General features: G+C 39.5%; 2 protein-coding genes across 7 annotated transcripts; both read left to right on the forward strand.

The window, feature by feature from the left end:
* The first annotated feature begins 1,735 nt into the window (after positions 1-1,735).
* LOC103706673 lies at positions 1,736-12,841 on the forward strand. Of its 5 annotated transcripts, none has more exons than XM_008790865.4 (5): positions 1,736-1,977; positions 2,061-2,465; positions 2,583-3,332; positions 5,613-6,773; positions 9,581-12,841. In XM_008790865.4, the coding sequence occupies exons 2-5, from the start codon at positions 2,285-2,287 to the stop codon at positions 12,550-12,552; spliced, it is 5,064 nt and encodes a 1,687-aa protein (XP_008789087.2). In that variant the 5' UTR covers positions 1,736-1,977; positions 2,061-2,284; the 3' UTR covers positions 12,553-12,841. The 5 variants fall into 5 exon arrangements, with proteins under 5 accessions (XP_008789087.2, XP_026660305.2, XP_008789086.2 ...); XM_026804504.2 differs by having other exon boundaries at positions 1,737-1,977; positions 5,616-6,773; positions 9,578-12,841; XM_008790864.4 differs by having other exon boundaries at positions 1,738-1,977; positions 9,578-12,841.
* Positions 12,842-14,128: 1,287 nt separating this feature from the next.
* LOC103706671 lies at positions 14,129-19,296 on the forward strand. Of its 2 annotated transcripts, none has more exons than XM_008790861.3 (5): positions 14,129-14,362; positions 14,669-15,013; positions 16,432-16,553; positions 18,111-18,285; positions 18,855-19,296. In XM_008790861.3, exons 2-4 carry the CDS (start codon positions 14,752-14,754, stop codon positions 18,276-18,278), a joined length of 552 nt encoding a protein of 183 aa, XP_008789083.2. In that variant the 5' UTR covers positions 14,129-14,362; positions 14,669-14,751; the 3' UTR covers positions 18,279-18,285; positions 18,855-19,296. The 2 variants fall into 2 exon arrangements, with proteins under 2 accessions (XP_008789083.2, XP_008789082.2); XM_008790860.3 differs by having other exon boundaries at positions 14,130-14,362; positions 14,645-15,013.
* Positions 19,297-19,664: the final 368 nt, after the last annotated feature.

Consider the following 19,664-nt stretch of genomic DNA (forward strand, 5'->3'; position numbering starts at 1 on the left):
CGGAGAAGAAATGACGTGTGTTAACAAGTCATGATATTTAGAGAGCAACCTCCAGTAATTAGATACTCTCAACTTACTTACGTCCATAAAAAAACAAGCCACATACAAGCTAGCTAGTTTGGTGCAAGCAAGCTCGCGAGGTCATTTTATCAATCTGTAAATGACTCATTTACAGATTGATTCCAACCTCTCGTCTTTTTACCGTGGAGCAAAATATTTACATCGTGAACGAGGGCAAAACCGTCCAAAATGCAAAACCTTTCCAAACCCTAGCGTCGCTTTCCCTTTTTTGTCTCTTCCCCCGGCGATCGGTGCCATCTGGACCGTCCAAAGCCGCGGCTCTCGCTTTCTCCCTCCCGTTTCCTCTCCCCTTCCCCACCCGAATGGCAGAAAGCCGTCGCTCGCACCACCCCGCCTGTGGTCCCCGCCACGCTTGTCAACGAGACAAAGAATATCTCGCGTCCCTTTAATTTTTATAATTTTAAAGATTTGGTTTTCTCGCGCAGCTTTACCTTTTAATCTCTGACTTTAAAATTCAAAAATCCTAAACATAATATAAAAGAGTTTTTTTTCATAAATACTTTTTTAAATATCAAATTTTGCATGGACATCCACTTAAAATTGATATTTGCATGTATATCATTGTAAAGTACTTATTTTACTGTTTTATCCTTTTCTATTCTTATTTTTGCATATATATCCATGGAAGCTAACATAGATTAAAAAATTTAACAATTTCAAATTAAAATAACTAAAATATTTTTAATGAATAGGGATAAAAAAATATTTATAAAGCGATTGCGATGAAGAGCAAAAGATAATTTCAAAAATTTATTTTATTTTTAATTAAAATAAATATGGTTTTTATTAATGGTGTTACAAGAACCATGGGCATTTGCGTAAAAATAGTATTTCATAAAGATGTAGAAATAAATATAAAATTGAGGAGAATGTTTAGATAAATTTAATTTTTTAAGAAAGTATTTATGAAAAGAAAAAACTGAATATAAAATTATCGAAAGAAGAGTGTTAAACTAGTCACGAGGGTTCCGGAGATGCCCCTGGCCGGACCGGACTTCCCATGCCGCCCTTGTCCCACGCTGTGAGGTACGCGGCCCGCCACGTCAGCCCTAAACCTCCGCCACGCGAGATTACTCGCACGAGCCGGGCTCCCGCCCCCGGGCTCCGTGCGCGGTGCGAGCGCTCGCACGTGTGCGACGCCCCGCGGTCGCACGCGAGGTCGCCGACCCGGATCCGATCCTCTGTCCCCTTGCGGTTGACCGGGCGCCTCCTTGGAAGAATTCCGAAACCTTGCAGCTCCCCCACGCTTCCCGAAAGGTTCCCCCTCCCAGCCATAATTTACGAAACGGCCCCTCCGTGCTCCCTGTCACAATTCGCGCCTCCCTCGGTAACAGCCTCGGAGAAAGTCTCGAAATCTCAGCCGCTAATGTTGAATCGAACGGATGACCCTTTCTCGATCATAGAATCCCTCCATATCTGAAGATCACGCGAGGATTGGGGGTTCGGATGTAATTCCGGGAAGAGAGGGGGTATATAGGGAAAGAGGGAGGAGTCCGCATGACGCCAGGGGAAGAAAGCGAGAGAGGGGAAACAGGGGACTACGAATAATGGTGGGGGAAGAGGATATTATTTTAATAATAGAAATTTTAGCGGACGTGAGGAGAGATTGAATTCGGGTTTATGGCGCCTGTGCGAAGCGGCATTGAAATCCAGGCTGGGTTGTCTCCTTTATCGGCTCACGTTTTCCGCTTTCGCCGCAGCTCGGCGCATTTCCTTCCACACAGCTAGAGAGAAAGAGAGAGAGACGACGCCTCCGAAGGCCTACTAGCGCCGCGCGACGGGACGGAACGAAAAGGAAAACGGCACGGTCTCCTCCGCCGTCGATCGCATCCGTCTCCTCTGGCGGGCTCTTCTCGCCCTCTAAGGCTTCACGAATCCTCTTCCGTTCTTCCAAAGGTAGGAAAAATCGCTTCTTGGCTCCCTTTTCTTGCTCTCTGTTGTTTGATTTTGATCTGGATTCGTTCTTTTTGAGGGTATAGATCCGGTTTTGCTCCACCGACACGGGAACGAACCCTAGAAAAATTCTTGTGGATGCCCGTTTTCGGACGGGATTTGGATCTTTGAACCGAAAAAAACCCGAGAAATTTTAGCAGGTAGCTCCGAGGAAGGCCTTTGGATCAAAGAGGGCTTTCTAGGACTGGTGTCCGTAGTTTTTTTCTCGTGGTTTTTGGGGCGTCGATGCCCTTTGTGAGTGGCGTATTTGATGCCTCCGGAACCGGTGCCTTGGGATCGCAAGGACTTCGTGTTCAAGGACAGGAAGCACGAGAGAGGGGCGGGCTCCGATGCGCTAGGCGGCGGCTCCTCGTCCTCTACCACTCGGTGGAGGGAGCCGTACCACGGGCCTCGTGACTTCCCTCGCGCTTCCCCTCGTCGGCCTCCACCAGGTACTGACCCAAAACCGACGCAGATCTGAGAAATCCAGGGTCCCTCATCTCCTTTTTTTTTTCATCTTGTTTTCCTCATGATTATTCTCATTCTTGGTAAAATTTCTTCTTCTAAAGGTCAGTACCGGCAGGGCGGCGGTTACCATCAACTTTATCCCGAGAATCCGGGCGCCCATGGGTGCACCCCTTCTCGCTCAGATAGATTTTGGTTGGAAGATGAGGGCTTCAGGCCTTCTTCTGGAAGATATGGTGGTGGCGGCGGCCGGAGCAGCAGTGGAGGCAGCAGGGAGAGCCGGGGATCTTTCCGGCGGTCCCCTTATTGGGATTCCGGCGACTTCTCTCGGCAGCAGCATCACGACCCCCCTGTGACCGCTCAGAGGTCAGTCGCAGTTCCGATCTCCCCCGCATCTCAACCTCCCTTAAAAGATCAGAATGATAAGACCGGTGGTGCTGTCGATGATGGCTCGGGCACAGGCCACAGATTCGATCGGGACCATTCGTTGGGTGCGATGTCGTGGAAGCCCCTCAAGTGGAGCCGTGCCGGTAGCCTTTCCTCCACGAAGACTGGTAGATCTGAGTCGGAGGAGACCGGTCTTGAGGTGTTGGTTCCTACTGGGAAGGAGACTCCGATCCGATCTCCAGTAACGTCTCCTGTGCCTTCTGATGAGGGTGCTTCTAAAAAGAAGCCGCGTCTTGGGTGGGGCCAGGGGTTGGCAAAGTATGAGAAGCAGAAGGTGGAAGGATCTCTAGATGTTTCTGGGACTGCTGCCAAGGGAGCTCTTAATGAAACAAGCCCGAAAGTTGTGGGTCTTGCCGGATGCCCCTCTCCCGCAACTCCAGGATCAGTTACTTGCAGTTCATCTCCAGGCAAGATGAGGCTCTCCCTTTTTTTTGTATTTTTTTTTCTTGATATGTTAGTTTGTTCCGTAGGTTGCCGATAGATTTTTTTGGGAGTTTTTCTTGGATGCTTGCAAATAGATGTTTCATTTTGTACCCCTTGGTCTTGATTTTTTTGCCATGAATCATTGTTGAAATGCACCATCAACTGGAAAGTTTCAAAATGGTAGATAGTTGATGCAAACCTCTTGATCTTGGTATACATTCCTCATTAGCTTTTTCATCTTTTACATGTGGCTGAAAAAGGTTTAGCATTAAATTTCTTCTATTTTTATGCTGCCCATCTTCAAATGTTGAATGTGATTATTGTGAATCCATTACTATCTGCCTTTGGCTGGTTCATTCTTCTACCATTGGGAAAGTTCGGTAGATATACCCCATTTCTATGGTATTGTGCTTAGTTTGGCTGCTGCTCTTTCGGTATGCCAGACTTGACTCGATTCTGGAGGCAGGTTGACGTTTATTATAACATTTAGTTGAGGGAAAAACATAATTAGTATTTTTGGGCCAAGTGATACATATACACCTGTCTTGTGTATCCAATTCCAGGTTGCTTTCATTTGCTTAGTGATTGGTGGGCATCACCCCCCTACAGTTTCATTTGCCGGTAGTTCTTGTTGGATAGTTGTAAACAATTGGAATGATGGTTTTAAATAATAATGGTATTATAACCATATAACAGCCATTTTCCCCATTATTTTCTGTTATAATGAACTTTTATAATATAAATAATAGCCATTATTTTCACTTGTACTTTCTTTACATTATTTTTTCAACTTTCAAAATTTCCCTTAAAATTACCTCCAAGAACAATGGTACAGCCCCAAAAAATATATCATTTTTTCAACTTTCAAAAGATAAGTTTGTTTTTTTTTTTTTTTTTCCAATTATTGTCTATTGTTTCCTGTTATACACTGTTATAACAGCCATTATTTCAGTGATTATTTTAAAAAAATAACAAGTTGTTTTATGAGTTAAATGATGGCCGCTACAACTGTTATGTCAGTCAATAATGGTTTCGGTGGGGGCCTATCATAGCGAGACCTTGATTGGAATACGAAAACTGTCCTTTTTGCAAGCATGGTGGCTATAACTTGTGGACTTGGAATGTTTTTCCTTTTTGCAAGCATGGTGGCTATAACTTGTAAACTTGGAATTTAGCTTCCTGTCTATAACGAGGTTAATTTTTCCCTTATTTTTAAAGTTTGTATTATGCTGTTTTTTAATTATGATTTTTCTTACTCAAGGCCTTCAGCTTGTGGTGCCTGTGGTACCGGATCCAGTTTAGTCAGCTTGGGACCCAAAAGAAGTCCATGTGAAATTGATGGACAATTTCAGTCAGGTGGTTAATTAATCCAAATTTTTTGTTGTGTGGCTAAGAATATTTTCAAAAACATTATTTTGCAGATTCAGTATTTTAGTTAATTTCTGTGAAAATTCAAAATGTTTTTCACAACCCATAGAATTTTGGCATATCTTGTACTTAGCAATTGGAAGAATTGAAACTGAAACTAAAGTGAGAGTTGGATGTGCTTCTGTATGATGAAAGGCTAAAGCAAGGGATAGTTATAATCAGGTTAGATATCATGATTGCACAACATTACAGTTTTGTGGTGAAGTAATGGTTACATTAAACACAATGATGCCTGCGCAGCCAAACTATATATGTTGACACTTGCCTTTGATTAACTAATACTTTGGTTATTTGCTGTCAGAGCATCTTATCTTCTATTGTTACAGAATTACACTTTGAGCTTGTTTTTTCAACTCCATTTTGTTTTATTTTTGACTTATAGCATATTTGTCAGATGTTCATCATCCCTTACCTTAGATTAGAAACAGTGAACACGATGTTGTTGATTGTGAACATAACTGATTTTCATCTTCATGATTATCTTAAAGGCTGAATGTTATTTGTTCAATAAATGCCTTCTCCTCAGAACTGTTAGTGCCTGCACCACTCTCTCCATGTTTCTGCTTTAATGTGAGCTGATATTTCTGTTGTATGATATGTTTATAATGCCATATATATATGTATCAACTTTAAAAAGCTGTTATGCAAGTAAAATTTTATGAGCTATATGGTGGTGGGAGTTGAGTTTGGTTAATCTTCATCTCATGCCTGATCTTCTCTGGGTTCTATGGAATTTTAATTTAAATTGATTACATAACTAACTTGAGGCATTCAAATACTTGTTTCTCAGTGGTGATTGAGAATCTAACTTTTTTTTAATTGTTGATATTTTGCAGCAGGCATAGAGGAGAAGCCTTGCAGCAAGGTAGTGAATGGTGATAATGATACAAGTCATTATGGGGTTTCACCTGAGGAATTCTCAAATAAGTTAGGTCATATGGAGGGTAATCCTATTAACATGCTGACAACCCTGCTTGCTGATTTGTGGCAACCTGATGATGCTTTTGCTGGGGATTGCACTTTCTCAAGACAAACTGCTATGAATAAGTTGCTGTTATTAAAAGAAGATATTTCTAAGGAATTGGAGAAAACTGAATGGGAAATTGATTTGTTTGAAAATGAGCTCAAGTCCCTCAATACTGATCCAGAAAATGATCCTCGTCAAAGTTCTGTTACATCGCCAGCTAATATTGCACCAGAACTTTGTATAGCATCATCTAATGTTGCATCAAAAGATTCTAATCCTTCAAAGGATCATGAATTTACTTCCTCAGCAGTAACATTAGTAGAGAATGATGCCCTACCTACCATTGCCTTAAATGAACATGATGCTGAACTTAAAGGTGTAGATGTGGATAGCCTACAGGCTGTGTTATCGAGATTTAACAATTCAGCATCCTCCAGAAAGGGAGTTTGTGATCATGAGACTGAAAAATTGGCTGAATGCTCCAAGATTGTTGAGAATGACAGGTTCAAGGTCCCAGAAATCCAACATTTTGTATTATCAGATGATGTGGAAAGAACTGCAACTGTATGCGATCTTGGAGATGGGAGTCGTGGAGAGGCAGGAAGTAGCAATGATAATGGTAACTCTGAAGCAAGCTTACATGGAAAGACAGACTGTAATTTAATAACCTTAATTATGGCTTCTAACAGGGATGCTGCAAAAAAAGCTTCACAGGTATTTCATAAGGCATGGCCGACTAGTCCACCTCAGTTAGATGTTTGGGGATCAGATAAACTTTTGTCGCACAGGCAAAATGATCACAGAATCAAAGAAAAGCTTGCTATTCACAAGCGCTTGCTGAAATTCAAAGAGCGTGTTCTTACTCTTAAATTCAGGGCGCTCCACCATTTGTGGAAGGAGGATCTGCGATTGCTTTCTATAAGAAAACTTCGTACAAAGTCAAGTAGGCGTTTTGAATTAAGTAGTCGTGCATCACAGGGTGGTTCTCAAAAGCAACGTTGTTCTATCCGATCCCGTTTTGCATTGCCTGGTCAGTCTTCAATTTCACCTCATGCTTTTCAGATATTGAGATCTTTTTCATAAATAAATTTTTGATGCCATGTACTTGTGAACGTAGCATGCTTCTAAAATGGAAATTTTTTTATCACCAAGCATAGCTAAAATAATATGGTAATGAAGTGCTTCTGCACGTGCACAAACATTGCTTTGAAAATATATAATAACAGTTCCAAGCAATAGCATGAGTATAATTTCACTTCCTTATTTGCAATTGCATCCTTGCAATAATGTGCCATTGTTCTTTATTTAAAACCGTTGAAGTACCTTGATGATTGGCTCTTTCATCAGTTTTCACTTGAGCAAGATTTAGAGGTTGTTATATGCTAATTGTTGTTCATTATGTTAGGGTGCGACTATTTATATTTTTATGTATCTTACTGTCTATAAATGGATTTTAGGTCTCCAATTGCCATCGTGCAATAGACACTCTCTTGTTATAGCATGTGGTACATCAAGGACATGAGCTAGCTCTTTAGCAAAGCGATTCAGTCATTAAAATTGCTTGAGTGGATAGTTCTTTTTAGTATTTTTTTTTTGTAAATCAAATTTTGATGGTCAAGGATCCTCTTGGAGTATGGCTTTTATCTGATCAGTTGGTTACTGAACTTCCTGATGAGATTTAGAGCTGCTGCCTAATTTTGTGGGTTATTATTAAGCGGAAGTTCTTCTATATATAGTCGTCGTTGAAAAAAGGTAATGTTTTAAGTTGCACATGGTATGTAGGCTGTTCAATGAACATCTGAAACTGGATAAGTCTGAAATTTATTTTGCTATACAAAGTAATGAGTAACTGATAGCAATAACATGCTTTTGGTTACCAAGGATCAAAGGAAGTCTTGAGAAGAACTTTATAAGGGTTAGAAAAGAAGAAAATATGTGACTTAAGCTTCTGCGTAAAACACATTAAATTTGAGAATGTATTAAAAACTTGTGCTGATCTCAAGTACTGGAGACGAAGTTTGCATGGAAGTCTGCTTAGTAGAGACCTGTCTTGCATCAAGGCACAAGTTAGAATAACTGGGTATTTTCCAAACACGTGAATAGGCAGATGTTCCTTCGATATTTTTTTTTAATGATTTCAAGGTATATATTCATAAATTTTGCTCAAGAATTTTTTTAATCACTAATTGTTATATTGTGGACGCAGACTCTGATCATACATTTACTGCACCAGCAATTTTACATTTTATGATGCAATCGGAAACTTCTCTAAAGTTCATATCACTGCTTTCACATTTCCAGTGTCACGAGTTATAAGTTTTGTAGTCCATAGTGTGTTGCAAAGTTTTGTGAAAGTTGCTGATAAATTACGTTTTAGAAGGAATATACTAGATTAGAAGGAATACACTAGAATTTTTCACATTCCTGTTTATCATTTTGTCAAAAATATTTACTGATAAATTCTTTAAAAAAACCTCCTGATAGGTATTTCCATGGTTGTTTTATTCTTTTAGTTTGTCCCCTCTGATTTTGACAATAGTGTATGGGTGTTGCTCGAATGACTAGCAATCATGCGTTATGAGTGGATAATTTGTTAAGCAATTATATCCTAGAGTGTTATTTTAGTGTGCTTGCGTTATAAAGTGTGCTGTGAAGTAAATTTTTTTTGTGGCATTTGGTCAGTTTTTTGTATATTTTCTAGGTGGACGTTTGCATTCCATATGTTCATTGCTAATGAGTTGATGGTTGTCATTGCATGTGAGAGATCGGAAAATATTAGTGCACAGTGTTTACCTTATTTCTGGACATTGTCTTGTCATAGAGTTTACTTATGTGGGTTGGAGGCTGGCAACCTGACAGGTAAGTTTAGTCACAAGAGAGTTTTATGTTCTAGCTTCTTGCATAAAACACACTTTTGTGCACTATTCTCTGTCTATTTTATATGCACTGCTATATTTTAATTCCATATAGTTTATAAACTTTTTTACATTAATTAGTGTGTCTGGGCTCTACTTCAGCAGCTGCTGTTTGAAATGATATAGGCCAAATTCTCTCTGCAATGCACTTATGATAGACAGTAAAGATGGATGTGTGAAAAGTTGTATTTTCATTGTTATAGTGTACAAATATGTTTCATGGTTGTTGTGTAAAACTATCTGAGACTGCTGATGACCATATGCAATAGGATGTTCTTATTGCTATTATAATTGTAATGCCCGCCATCGTCCAACTTGGCTTGGGGATAGAGATATCGGCTGAAACTTCAGACATTGCTGTAGACTAAAGCACCTATAAATAAGATGCTGTATATGTAGCTGAAAGTGATAAATAGGCTAGCGCTATACATAAAATATTATACTCCTGAAGTATGATGAGTTTAATGTGGTAAGGTGGAATCTTCATATCAGATAATTATATACTTCTGGAAATTTGGAGACAGCATAAAGTGATGTAAACTACTCATCTTGATCTGCTTTAGGACTTGTGGTCGGTGTTTTTCTTGTCCTCTCTCTAAATTATTTCAAGGATGATTCACATGTACAAGAGTGTTTATGCATTTGCTTAGATTTTCATATTAATGTCTTTGTGGTCACAGTTTTTTTAATAAGTTTCATTGTGTAACAACATTATTTGGTGATTTCTTGATTGTCATGATGTTATCCATGTTGAATTGCTGTGTTGTTTTCGTGCTTTTTGTTGTACGCCATCTCCATATGATTTTACTGAGTGTCGAGATTGTTGTTATGAATTATCTTTTATTTTGTCAAATTCTGCAACACTTTGTTGTTTTATCTTTTCCTGTCATCTGAAGTTTTAATTTTTTTCTCCCTGCAGCAGGTAATTTAACTCTCGTTCCAACCACAGAAATAGTAGAATTTACAAGCAAGTTGCTGTCAGATTCCCAAATCAAGCTTTACAGGAATAATCTGAAGATGCCATCTCTAATTTTGGATGAGAAGGAGAGGAAGCAAACAAAGTTTAAAACACATAATGGATTAATAGAAGATCCAAATTCCTTTGAGAAGGAAAGAGCGATGATAAACCCATGGACGCAAGGAGAAAAAGAAGTCTTCATGGAGATGCTTGCCACATTTGGTAAAGATTTTACAAAGATTTCTTCTTTTCTTAACCACAAAACAACAGCAGACTGCATTGAGTTTTATTACAAGAACCATAAGTCTGAAAGTTTCAGAGAAGTTAAGAAACGGCTAAATCTTAAAAAGCAGTGGCAACGCTTACCCACCAGCAGTTATCTTGGAACATCAGGAAAGAAGTGGAATCGCGAGGTAAATGCTGCTTCGCTAGATATGTTGGGGGCTGCGTCAGTGGTAGCCGCACACAGCAATGGTAATGTAATGAGCCAACAAAGGTATGCTGGACATGGAGCCCATCATGGCTTGAAAGTGTCTTGTGGGAGTTATGGATCATTGGACAAGGTTAGATGTGTTGAAATACCGGGGCATGAGAGAGAAACTGTAGCTGCTGATGTCTTGGCGGGCATATGTGGTGCTCTAGAGGCAATGAGCTCTTGTGTTACCAGTGCTGTTGACCCTGTTGAGAAGATGAACTACACGGCAAAGGAGCGGCCCTTGACTCCAGAAGTTACTCAGAACTTTGATGAGGACGACACTTGTTCGGATGAAGGCTGTGGTGAATTGGACTCAGGTGATTGGACTGATGAGGAGAAGTCCATGTTTATTCGAGCTTTGAGCATGTATGGCAAAGATTTTGCCATGATCTCACGGTGTGTGGGGACAAGATCGAGGGAGCAGTGCAAGATCTTCTTTAGCAAAGCTAGAAAATGCCTTGGTCTGGATGTGATCTATCAAGGAACTGGCAATGGGGGAATGCCAATGAATGATACAAATGGAGGAAGGAGTGATACTGATGATGCTTATGCTGCTGAGATGGATTCAGCAATTTGCAGTACACAGTCTTGTTCCAAAATGGATACTGATGTATCTCAGTCTGTGGCCAACATTAGCAGTGAAGGGTTTGTTCATGCAGCAAGCACCCCCCTGCAGGCTGAAACTGATAAATCAAGTGAACAGGATGTGGTGGGAGGAATAAATTTGGAGGAAGATGAAGGGAAGGTTGATAAGCAGGCATCTGTTCTTCATGATAATAAGCTGGCGAGTGAAGTGGGCAATCCTCAAGCTATGCAGGATGCTGATGCTGCATTAAGATGTAATGCATCTGTACAGCATGAAGCTGTAGTGAGTGTTGATGCAGAAATGAAGATGGAGGGAAGGAGTCCTATTGTTTCACCAGTTGAACCTTTCTTGATGGTATGTATGGAAGTTGAGTCCAAATCACACGTTGATGATGTGGTCGAGCAAAAAGATACTGGAGGATCGGCTGATGTGTCGAAAAAGGAAGTGGATGTTTCATTACTGGTGCCTGAGACTGGGTCAAGGAATAGACAGCAGTCGGTAGACTTAGGTGCAACTAACAGTGGCACAATTTGCTCTGTAAGTGATTCCGAGGCAGATGCAAATGCTTTGCACCCAGGAAGTAAAGATGATGTTTGCCCCAGATCGACATTTGCCCCCATCTACCACCATCAGATACAACTGGATTTACTCCCATGTCTACAGAATAAACCTCAGGGCTTCTCATTGAAGCAGGAGAATCCCCATTCTGTACCATTGAACTCATTGTTGCCTGATCCATCTTCTGCTTGCTTTGAGGGCCCCCGTCTTGTAGCTTCCCAGGCTACTTCGAATTTTGAGGAGCAGGGGAACAAGCGACATCAGAATCCTGTAGCCAGAGAGCTGTACCAGGTTGATCAGCCCTTGCATATGATGAGAAATCCATCACTGAATCAGGTCGATCAGCCCTTGCATATTCTCAGAGGTTATCCGCTGCAGGTGTTAAATCCTGTCGAGAAAGAAGCAGATCCTCTGATCGGCGAGAATGCAGTTTTCATGGAAAGCCACCCCAAGAGAAATGGGGTTTCCCAATCGAATCAGTTCTTTACATCAGAGATGTATGGCGACCATTGCAATGGTTCAAACCTTTCCCATTTGACGCCAGGGGTACTATTTCCCCCAAGGAATGAGGCCCAACCAGAAGCTCAGCTAAAACATTGCTCTCAGAATTCTTGCTCTGAGCCTGAGGAGCAGGCACACCCAACTGGGGATGTCAAACTGTTTGGGAAAATTATCTGCCATCCGTCGTCCTCACAAAAATCGAATTCTTCTTCACATGACTGCAACAGCAAGCCCTCCTCGCCGAAAATGAACAGGTCTTCGAATTTGAAATCATCAAATGGTGGAAGAGCTGGTGCACTGTTTGCATCTAGGCCTGGAAGTAGTGGCCACGGGGGTCTGGGGGAACTGCCGCTAAGAAGTTATGGCTTCTGGGATGGGAATAGAATACAGGCTGGGTTCTCATCCTTGCCAGACTCTGCTGTTATGCTGGCAAAATATCAAGGATCACTGGCAGGAATGTCATTTTACTCAGCCAAAGAGAGTGTTCCCAGCCGCAATAGGATTTTGACGGACTATCAGCAGTCTTATATGCAGCACCTGTCATCGGACGAGAAGCGGCTTCAGAGCTTCTGTGAGCTGCAGAAGAGGAATGGGATTGAGACGGTTTCAGGGTTCCAGCAGCAAGGGAGGGTTGCAAGGTTAGGATCCAACATGGTGGGGGGAGGAATACTCGGCAGCGGCAGCGGCGGTGGTGGCGGCAGTGGTGGTGGAGGGGTGTCAGATCCTGTGGCTGCCTTAAAAATGCATTATGCCGCAAGGGCCAAGGTGCTTAGCGGTGAATTAGAGTCATGGAGGGGAGATATTGGTGGGAGATAGTATACGCTTATTTGAATAGGAAAATAGGGGTGGGTGATTGCTGGCAGTAGAAAGGGTCGCCGAGAAAATGGTGGTTTCGGAAGGAGGCGTGGTCTTGACGCCCTACTGTATCATATTTACTTTTTGTAACTTGAATGAAATCAAACAGGGGGGAGTGAATGGCTTTCCTGTTCATATTCTCTAGTCTTTCATGTAGTTGCCTTCCATTCTTTTGACTTCCCTCTGGGTGCCCGGGATTTTAGTTCAGATGGGCCTTTCTTACTTCATCATTTTGTCTTAATATCCTTTATCATTCGTGCCTGTTGTATTGCAGAGTTTGTCCTCCTTTTGCATTTAAACTGTGGTTAACGAATCATTCGTGCGTGCATATAGGCAATTATCCTTTACGTCCATTTAACAAGCTTTATCAGTCTTCAGTTGTTGTTTATAGAGGATCCTTTACGTCCATGGTGTTAACAAGCTTCATCAGTCTTCAGTTGTGGTTTATGGCAAGACTGAAAAATCTTTTTCATTGACAAGGAAGGCATGAAATCATGTGATTGGCTTTTTATTAGGGTTGAAATTAGATTAAATGCAGTTCAGATATTAGTATATTTATATTAATATTTATTTTATTTGATGAGTACATATATGGATTCGGGTGTTGGTTGGATGTAAAATTTTGTATTTATATTTAATTTAAATAAATAGAGATATAAATTGGATGCCAAATATGGATACAAACTTGAATATAAATTGAATAATTAAATTTTATAATTATAAAATTAAAAATATTATTAAGTGGATGATATGGTTGTTTATTTTTTTTAAAAAAATTTATGAGTATTATATAAAATTAAATAAAATTATAAATAGAATCAGATATGAATTGGATAGTTGTTTATTCATATTCATATATATATATTTTTTTTTTGACAAATACAGATGCTTAAATTTTTTTTCATGTTCGGATAGATTTGGATATGAAAACGGTTTCAAACGGATATTATCTGATCTATTTTTATTTTTATTTTTTATCCTTTCTATTAACTTATTCTGGTAGGTTTTTGTGATGCGGAGTTATGCGCATGCTTGTTGCAGATGCTTGTTGCAGAGGATATGTGTAATATTTGTTGGTGATATAAGATCAATTGTCGCATATTTTTCTTTCAAAGTTCACCTTGATAAATTATTTGGATTAACAGCATTTTATTTTATTTTATTTTTCTGGCATGCATATTTTTTAATGATGTTCATAGATAAGTCTGCATGGGTCGGGCTATTTGACTTAACTGCGAGACGTGGGTTTTGGTTGCTCTGTTGGCTGGTTAAAGAAAATAACGAGCTAAAATTTCACCGGAGTGGCTCAGGTTCGAAACGCTTGGGCGTTTATTAAATGCAGAGTCCGGATGCCTTCCGTTTGATTTGCTTGGTGGAGTCATCATCTGATCTGTTGGTATTTAGATGGTGCTGGTATGACGTACTCACACAATATATAAAAGGGGCTGTCATGTTGGTGGGATTTTCCCATGGATGGGGAGGATATTGAGTAAAACTTATCTGCCCGTATAGGCCTTTCGAGGCCCGGATTTTGTCCTGCGGAACTGATGTGCTGAGCCCTTATGAGGCTGTAGCTGGTAGCTAGCTAAAAAAAAAAGGTGAGGAAGAACCCAACCCTAACCCTAGGTTTCGAGACAAAGTCTCATATTGTTCATCGAGCGCTATCAGCTACGACGAACATTTCCACTCTCTCGTCCTTGCCTTCTTTCTTCCCCGGCTCCGGCGAGCGGCCAAAACTTACCTCTCTCTCTCTCTCTTCCCCCACGTCTGTGTAAGTCTATTAAATTCATGATTTAGTTTCATTCTTGGGTATGGTATTTGATTATCCTGAACATCCTTATAACGTTACTTCTTGGTCCGCATAGGAAAATTCCCGTACAACACCGTTGGCTCCTTTGATTTAATTTGCCATCGATATGCGAAGTAATCTTTGCAATGTGTGCTTTATATTTTTGAGAGTTCATTCCGATAATCTAAATTTGGATATCTAATCCGTTCTCAGCAATCTGTTCTCTATTGTTTCAATGCCTTATTGCTTGCGTTTTTGTTATAGATGTGACAAATGTTTCCGTGTCAGATTTCCTGCTGCTGTTTTGGTAAACCTAAAGCCAGCCGAAGTTCGGTCCGCACTGTATAAATAGCTGAAAGAAAGAAAGAAAGATGGCTCTAGCCGGAGTTTTGCGGAACAGCATTCGCCCCTTGTCAGTTCGATGTTTTCTGCGGCTTTCGCCTTTCCCTGTTGCTCGTGCCAGTGGAGCTCGCCCAACATTTTTCTCTGATGTGCACCGGGGCTTGTCTTTGGAAAGATTCTTTTCGACTTCTACAGCAGGTGCAGTCTTTAGCAGCTTGACTGATAATCGGTCCCCGAAGAGAAGGCCGGGAACCAAGCCTCGACGGAAACGAAGCAGCCTCAGACCTCCAGGTCTGGATTTAAATCCTCTCACCTGTTTAATTTCCTTCTGTCTTAATCTGTGCCTTAGCCTTCTTTGCCAGGACCATGATCTTTTGCTTAATGTAAGTTGGTAGCCAAGTTTGTTAATAGGCTGATACCATGTCAGAGTTTGTTGGTAGGCCGTCGCAAATGTGGGAGGATGAATGTTCTTAACTAATCCAGATATCATACTTTTTAAATATAAGTTGTTCTTTTACCTTTTTCCCATGAGTCTGGATCTAATGTCTGCATAATCTTAAGAAGCATATTTGAGGCATATTATTTTGTTTTGTAAAATTTAATAATTTTGAATTTTTTTTTGACAGTTGGATGGAGTCAGGTTTGACGGAAACTGAATACAAAAAAAAATTCATTGGATGTTTATATAGGAAGAAACTGCATTTGGTGACCATGATTCGTATGATGACTGGTTTCTTTAATTTGATGCTGCTTGATCACCAAACCATGCTACTTGTTTTGTTTTTTGTAGTATCAGAAAAATATGAGACTAAAAATATTTGAAGCCTATTCTAGATATGGCGGTTCCAAATCATACAGTTCGATGTGGTCGACACTCTGACAATTTTGTTTTGATCTCTAGTCTTCTTTTGACAACGTAATTTAATTTACAAGCACCAGAAGGCACTCATTTGCAGAGGTTCAACCTGAAAATATAATGAAAGATGAAAGAGTTCAGATAGCTGGGATACGGTTATTTATTATTTATTATTATTGTTGTTATCATCTGATTACCTCCTTATGTATATCCTGAAAATGCTGATACTTACCACAACTTTGTTCGTCGTTGTTTGAGGCACTCTGAAAGCGAGCTATCGTTTTTTTCTTTATCTTGAGGTGCTTTGTGCTCTACAGAGCATCTGGTATGATGACATCTGGGTTAAATCATTGGTATGCTTGATACCAGTTGTCCTGAGGGACAAAGTACTTCTTTTTTATCATTATTCTAGGTTCATAGATTTAAGTCTCACACTCCTTCCTCTTTTTTTTCTTCTTGAGTTTAGAAGAATCAATACCTTCAGCATATCTCACGTACCTGCATATTATCAATAATTTAATTACATGTTCCAGAAGTCTCTTGTTGTGTTTCTTTCAAGGGCTGGTTAGGCATATGGTTACAATTACTTGAACTGGGAACGGAGGTTATTTTTCAGGTCTAGCCTGGTAAAAGTCTTTTCTGAATGTGGGAAAGTCTTCCTTTTCCCTATTATCATCATTGGGAAATTTCTATAATTTGCATTCACGTTTTTAGTCATCACTGGTTTCCACTAAATCATAACTCTTATAACTGGTTTTATTACCATATGTTACATGCTATCCTTTTAGACTCTAAAAATTTGTTTATTTTCTGTTTCTGCATATATATACTAACGCTGGGATGAAAATTGCAGGCCCTTATGCTTGGGTTCAGTATGTTCCTGGAGAACCAATACCTAGAAGTCGACCCAATGAAGGAAGTGTTCAGGGAAGGAAGCGAAAGAAGCGCATCAAGCAAATGAAGGCATTTATATTGGTACATTTCCAAATAATTTCATTTTGTGGATTTTATTCTTTTGTGACAGGGAGTAGTATTTATTTATATTCCATTATTGATTGATTATTGTTGATTATATCATCACCTTGTCTACCACAATGCCATCGATTATCATTTTCCATTAGGATTAAAATTAGTTATGCTTTCGAACACATGCAATTGCTGCTAAACAAATTTCTGCTTTAAACCGTCTCGGCAGTTCTTGTATCTGGTTGATGTTCCATCTGCCAGGCTTTGTTCATTTTATGCATTGTGGTCTCGTTTTGAATGCATATCCTTTCATAGTTGCATATCCTGTTGAGTTTTGAATGCCGACATGCACATGATGACGTCTCTTCTGAATCTATCTTGTAAAATCATGATGATCTTATTTATACTTTTGTTTTATTCAAAGTATCAGGTTATTGAAGATTGCTAATATTTTATTTTCTTACAAAATATGGTATATCCATATTTTGTTAACTTTGTTACAGATACCTTTAACAATTAAATCCTTATATTGTTCATATTCTTAATTTTTTATAAGATATAATTATTATAACTATGTTTTTAAGTGTGTTCTAAGGTTGGCCGGTGGACTTGGTAAATAATCCATATATTATAACATAGCACAAATTGAATGTGCCAGGTCGATTTTTCTCATATCTGCGAAATTTTAGGAGAATTTTTTGAAAGAAACTTATTGCTTTGTATACATCATTTTTTTGTTCCCATTTTGATGATGACTTAGATCAGTTCACTAAGTCATTCTTGGATATATCATAGTCATTGGAATATGTGTCAGCAAAATTTAGGCATCTGTGACAATGAAGAACTCTCCAACCAGAGCACATATACTTTCCTAAACTAGCAAGCAGTCTCTATATGACTGAGGAAAGCAAGGAAGCATATTTTATAACAATTAAGAAGATAAACTATAAGAGAGTATAGAAGGTGGAAATAATGAAAACGTTTGCATACATTTTTATTTTGATTTTTTGGTAATATTTCTTTGGATGTGTTATTTCTAAACCCAGAGGAATATTCTCCTCAGTAAAATTGGTGTGTGATTGGACTTCTCAGGTGGCATGTAATTGAAGTTTTTGTCCAAATGAGATGGTCTGTTTGGGCCATATGACATTAAATATGCTTCTATATTTGATCTTGTTAGTCGCTAACTCATCCAATGTGCTTTATGGGGAATGGAGTGGACTCTTCATCCGATGCCCTTAGGTGCAGCTACAAATGGGTTACAGTATTTGATAGCCTGAGATTTGCCGACTAATTAGAAACTGTTTTCTTGTTGAATAAAATGTTGCATTCTGTTGATATAAAGCCCAAGTTTAAAGTCATACTCAGCTTTCTATGAGTAGCTATTGAAAGAGTGATTGCATATGTCAACTGTGATTCCTGCATCTCCTTGGCTTTTGAAAGTATACTATTAGATAAATCATTCATGTTTAAATTCTTATCTGCTAGTGTAATGAGGATGATGAACACCATTTCATCTAATCTCTTAGCTAATTCGATTGCTTTTTGGTATTTGTGTATGAACAGTCTGAGAAAAAGAAACGCAAAGCTCAGTGGGCAGAGGCTAGGAAGAAGAGGGACATGAAGAGGATTGAGAGGAAGATGGCTGCAGTGGCAAGGGAAAAAGCTTGGGCTCAAAGGTTGTTAGAATTGCAGCAGCTTGAAGAAGCAAAGAAGGCAGCAATGGCTGGATAACAACTCGGTACGACCATACATATTAAATGGTGTAGCACCACTGGGCTATGTTCAGCTGGCTTGCATTGAAGATACTATTTATAATTTGTGCATCACAATTTGGATATGTCTCTCTATGTTTCACATGACATGCACATGCGCGCTGTTACTTTTTTATCCCTACATTCAGGGTTCTTAATGAACTGGTTTGGATGCCATCATGCATTTAGATCATAAGAATGCTTTCACTGATTGATGATGTCCTGATCCAGTCTCTGTGCAGTCGTGACACCTGAAAACCTGCAATGCAGGCTTCTTTAAAATTGTGCCGCTTGCTTATATGTGAGAGAACCACTTCTGCACTCTAGTATAGTTGCTAACTTATGCATTTTCTAGATCAAATTATATCCTCTTTTTTGTAAGTTGCTATATTATCATAATATATGGGAAGCCCATGAACTGGAAGCCCAGATGCCTATCTGTGCTGTTATCTTTTGCCATTTGCATCCATTTTTGGTTGGATCTGCCCTTTTTTTTGGTGATTACCTGCAGTGGTTTTGGTATTTGTATTCTATTACTGAGAGAATATTTTTGCAGCCTTTGGAGCCTGACCTTAACTAGAGAGGTCCTCTTCAGATGGGTATTTCTGTTGAATGATGAAGGTTTTGCAGTATTCTCAGAAGTCGCGGGCGGGCGAGCTGCCATGGCAAGTGTTGATTTTGATGCTCCGATTTAGATGCATTTTTCCCATTTCCAAGAATGAGGGCAGCAAGAGAAGGAGCTCTTTGTTTGTCTGAGTGCTAAATGCAAACCTAATGTTTCCTTGTGTAATTTCACAATGTTGGCATTTGGATGTTTGAGAGAGAAATTTTGCAGTTCTTTAGTTATCACACAGCGGGAGAACTGTACTACATTCCTCGGTGAAGACTGTAGTAATCTCACCAAGGGATTATAGAGTAACATGGTTTGAAGATAGCAGGGTCTTTCTTGATTTTTTTTTTTAAATTGATACTTAAAGAGGAATGGGCAGCAATTCTTTTTTTTTTTTTTTTGGTAAAAATGGGCAGCAATTCTTTGATAAGCTCTAGGAGTTGATGTAATGGCAAACGTTGGTTAATGCAGTTTTTATCTCGTGTAATAATACAGATATTAAGATGGCGAAAGAGATGAAAAGCATCATCTGATCGCAGCTTCACCGAATGGAAGGATATTATCAGCTTATTGACATGGCGATGGGTATAAAAGATAATGGAATTTCATAAAAAAAAAGCTCATACACAACTGCATTTGTACATCATCCGTGGTCTCCAACTAGAATTGTGTAATGCAGTTTTTATCTCGTGTAATAATACAGATATTAAGATGGCGAAAGAGATGAAAAGCATCATCTGATCGCAGCTTCACCGA

This window comes from Phoenix dactylifera, chromosome 13 (genome assembly GCF_009389715.1).
Source record: "Phoenix dactylifera cultivar Barhee BC4 chromosome 13, palm_55x_up_171113_PBpolish2nd_filt_p, whole genome shotgun sequence".
In the NCBI taxonomy this organism is placed as follows: Eukaryota; Viridiplantae; Streptophyta; class Magnoliopsida; order Arecales; family Arecaceae; genus Phoenix; species Phoenix dactylifera.

Excerpts from the sequence above, each read along its gene's own strand:
- LOC103706671 (XM_008790861.3), top strand. The coding sequence starts at position 14,752 with ATGGCTCTAGCCGGAGTTTTGCGGAACAGCATTCGCCCCTTGTCAGTT. Across the intron at positions 15,014-16,431 it reads AAGCAGCCTCAGACCTCCAG|GCCCTTATGCTTGGGTTCAG; the intron begins GTCTGGATTTAA and ends TGAAAATTGCAG. Across the intron at positions 16,554-18,110 it reads AAATGAAGGCATTTATATTG|TCTGAGAAAAAGAAACGCAA; the intron begins GTACATTTCCAA and ends GTGTATGAACAG.
- LOC103706673 (XM_008790864.4), top strand. The coding sequence starts at position 2,285 with ATGCCTCCGGAACCGGTGCCTTGGGATCGCAAGGACTTCGTGTTCAAG. Across the intron at positions 2,466-2,582 it reads CCCTCGTCGGCCTCCACCAG|GTCAGTACCGGCAGGGCGGC; the intron begins GTACTGACCCAA and ends CTTCTTCTAAAG. Across the intron at positions 6,774-9,577 it reads ATCCCGTTTTGCATTGCCTG|CAGGTAATTTAACTCTCGTT; the intron begins GTCAGTCTTCAA and ends TTCTCCCTGCAG.